The sequence below is a fragment of the Pseudopipra pipra genome, unplaced genomic scaffold (genome assembly GCF_036250125.1).
Source record: "Pseudopipra pipra isolate bDixPip1 unplaced genomic scaffold, bDixPip1.hap1 HAP1_SCAFFOLD_49, whole genome shotgun sequence".
NCBI classification, from domain to species: domain Eukaryota; kingdom Metazoa; phylum Chordata; class Aves; order Passeriformes; family Pipridae; genus Pseudopipra; species Pseudopipra pipra.
Window position 1 is genome coordinate 42,501 of NW_026990972.1, and position 2,500 is coordinate 45,000.

At 74.9% G+C, this 2,500-nt stretch overlaps 1 protein-coding gene across 1 annotated transcript in view; it reads right to left on the minus strand.

The window, feature by feature from the left end:
- Window positions 1-856: 856 nt before the first annotated feature.
- The window catches only part of LOC135408471 (collagen alpha-1(I) chain-like), a 3,892-nt gene continuing 2,248 nt past the window's right edge, over window positions 857-2,500 (minus strand). The window contains exon 3 of the mRNA XM_064643627.1: window positions 857-2,487. Coding sequence (XP_064499697.1) covers window positions 857-2,487 — 1,631 coding nt within the window. The remainder of the gene's footprint in view (window positions 2,488-2,500) is intronic.

A 2,500-nucleotide genomic window follows, 5' to 3' on the forward strand; every position in this document is an offset into this window, starting at 1 on the left:
AGTGGGAAAGAGAGGGCGTTGTCCGCGGCGCGGGTCCAGAGGGGGAGTAGCTGGGACTCTCTTAAGGTGGCAGGGCGGCGGCCGACTGGGCTCGGCGGCGGGGGTGCCGGTGGGTACAGCTGCTCTCGGAGCCCGGCGGGTAGACCTGTTGTCCGAGCCCGGCGGGTAGACCTGTTGTCCGAGCCCGGCGGGTAGACCTGTTGTCCGAGCCCGGCGGGTAGACCTGTTGTCCGAGCCCGGCGGGTAGACCTCTTGTCCGAGCCCGGCGGGTAGACCTCTTGTCCGAGCCCGGCGGGTAGACCTCTTGTCCGAGCCCGGCGGGTAGACCTGTTGTCCGAGCATGGCGGGTAGACCTGGTGTCCGAGCCCGGCGGGTAGACCTGGTGTCCGAGCCCGGCGGGTAGACCTGGTGTCCGAGCCCGGCGGGTAGACCTGGTGTCCGAGCCCGGCGGGTAGACCTGGTGTCCGAGCATGGCGAGTAGACCTGGTGTCCGAGCCCGGCGGGTAGACCTGGTGTCCGAGCATGGCGGGTAGACCTGGTGTCCGGGCCCGGCGGGTAGACCTGGTGTCCGAGCCCGGCGGGTAGACCTGGCGTTCGGGTTAGGCGGGTCGACCTGGTGTTCGGGCCCGGCGGGTAGACCTGGTGTCCGAGCCCGGCGGGTAGACCTGGTGTCCGGGCCCGGCGGGTAGACCTGGTGTCCGAGCCCGGCGGGTAGACCTGGTGTCCGGGCCCGGCGGGTAGACCTGGTGCCCGAGCCCGGCGGGTAGACCTGTTGGCCCGGGCTTCCGGGCCGACCCGTTCGCCCAGTCGGGCGCGGCCGGCCTCGTGCCCCGCCGGGTGCTGTCGAGCATCAGGTCTACCCGGTTCCGGGGCTGGCGAGCATCAGGTCTACCCGGTTCCGGAGCCGGCCGATGCGGCCGCCGCGGCCGCCGCCGGCGGCCTGCGCCCCGGCGGCGTCCCGGCGCAGGGCCACCAGGTCTACCCGGCTCCGGCGGGACTTAGGCGCCTGTCGGCATTTTCGGGGTAGACCTGTTGTCGCGGCCGGCCCCGGAAGTCGGCCAAGGGGTCGCTGTCGGGCGCCGCCTCCGGTTAGGTCTAGGCGAGAGGCGGCCTGCTCTCGCGCGCCTCCCCGCTGAGGAGCCTCGAGCCGCTTCGGAGGCGCGGCGGCGCCAGGACGCGTCTGTCCGTATTGTGGGCAGGGGTTGTCTAGCAGCGCGGGTTCCGAGGGCCCCTTTTCTTCCGCGTCTGCTGCCGCGCGGCCTTCGGCGCGTGCCACGGGCCGGCCAACCCCACGAGCGGCAGGAAGGCCGGCGCGAGAAAGCCGCGGGGCTCTCGACCGGCTTCCTCGGGCGGGCCCGATGACGGGAGAGGAAGACGAGAGCCGAGCGCGAAAGCGCAGCCGAGGGAGTGCGGGACTGGGACGGCCGAGGGGGGCCCGCGGGGGCCCGACAGCAGCGTCCAGCCCGAGCCGGTGGCGGCTGCCGGCTCCCTGAGGGCCCCGGGCGAAGGCGATGGTGTGCGAGGGCGGCGAGGCGGCGGCGTCTCGTCCTTTCGGTGGGCCGGCCTTAAGCCGGCGCCCGTCGTCCGGCGGCGGCGGCGGGCATTGTTGCGGGCGGTTGGCGGCCGGGGCTCGAAGGGCCGAGCCCGCGCGGGCTTTTTCCCCGGCCGCCTCCCGAGAGCCCCGAAGATGGCCCGGGCCTGGGTGGCGGCGCCCTGTCCTCGGCTGCCGGGCGGCAGCGGTGCCGGCGGCGTGCCGGGGACTGGCGGTGGGCGTGCGGCCTCGCCTGGGCCCGGCCGGTTGCCGGAGGGGCTCGGTGACGGGACCGCCCGATGGTCGGGCGAGGCGGCGCCCTCGGCGCGCCTCGGCTCTTTTGTTCGTTCCCCCTTCCTCGGCCCTAAGCCGGGGACCCGCCCAGCGGGCCGAAGGCGGCGGCGCCGGCCGGCCAGGCTGTGGCCGGCGGCCGCGCCGGCAGACCGAGAACCCGACAGAGTCGCCGGGGAGCCCTGGGGACGCACGATGGCCGTTGGCGGGCGAGGCGGCGGCGCCTCGCCCCTCCCTCCTCTTAGGCCGGCGCGAGAGCCACGGCGGCCGGGCGGCCCGTGCGGTCGGGCCTGCCCCGCCGGCCTGGCTGCCGGAGGGCTGGGTTCCGCGAAGGTCTGTCGGCCGGGGGCCGGGTTGCGGGCGAAGTGGGGCGCCCTCCCGGCCTTTTTTTTCCGTTTTTTTGATTTTTGCTCCGGCGGCCTTAAGCCGCAGCACGCCGAGCGCGCCAGGGAAGAGAAAGTGCGTGAGAGCGCGAGAGCGGCCCGGCAGCGGCCGGCCGCCGCCGAGGCGCGAGCCCGTGGGCAGCGAGAGGGAATCGGGGAGCGAGGGGCGCGGGCCCCGCCCCGAGCCCCGGGCGGCCGTGGCTAGCACGGCGAGCGAGAGGCGCGCGTGCTTTTTTCTCGGGGGCTTTTTGTTTTTCTCCCCGTCGCCGTCCCCCGGCCTTTCTGGGGGAAGCCG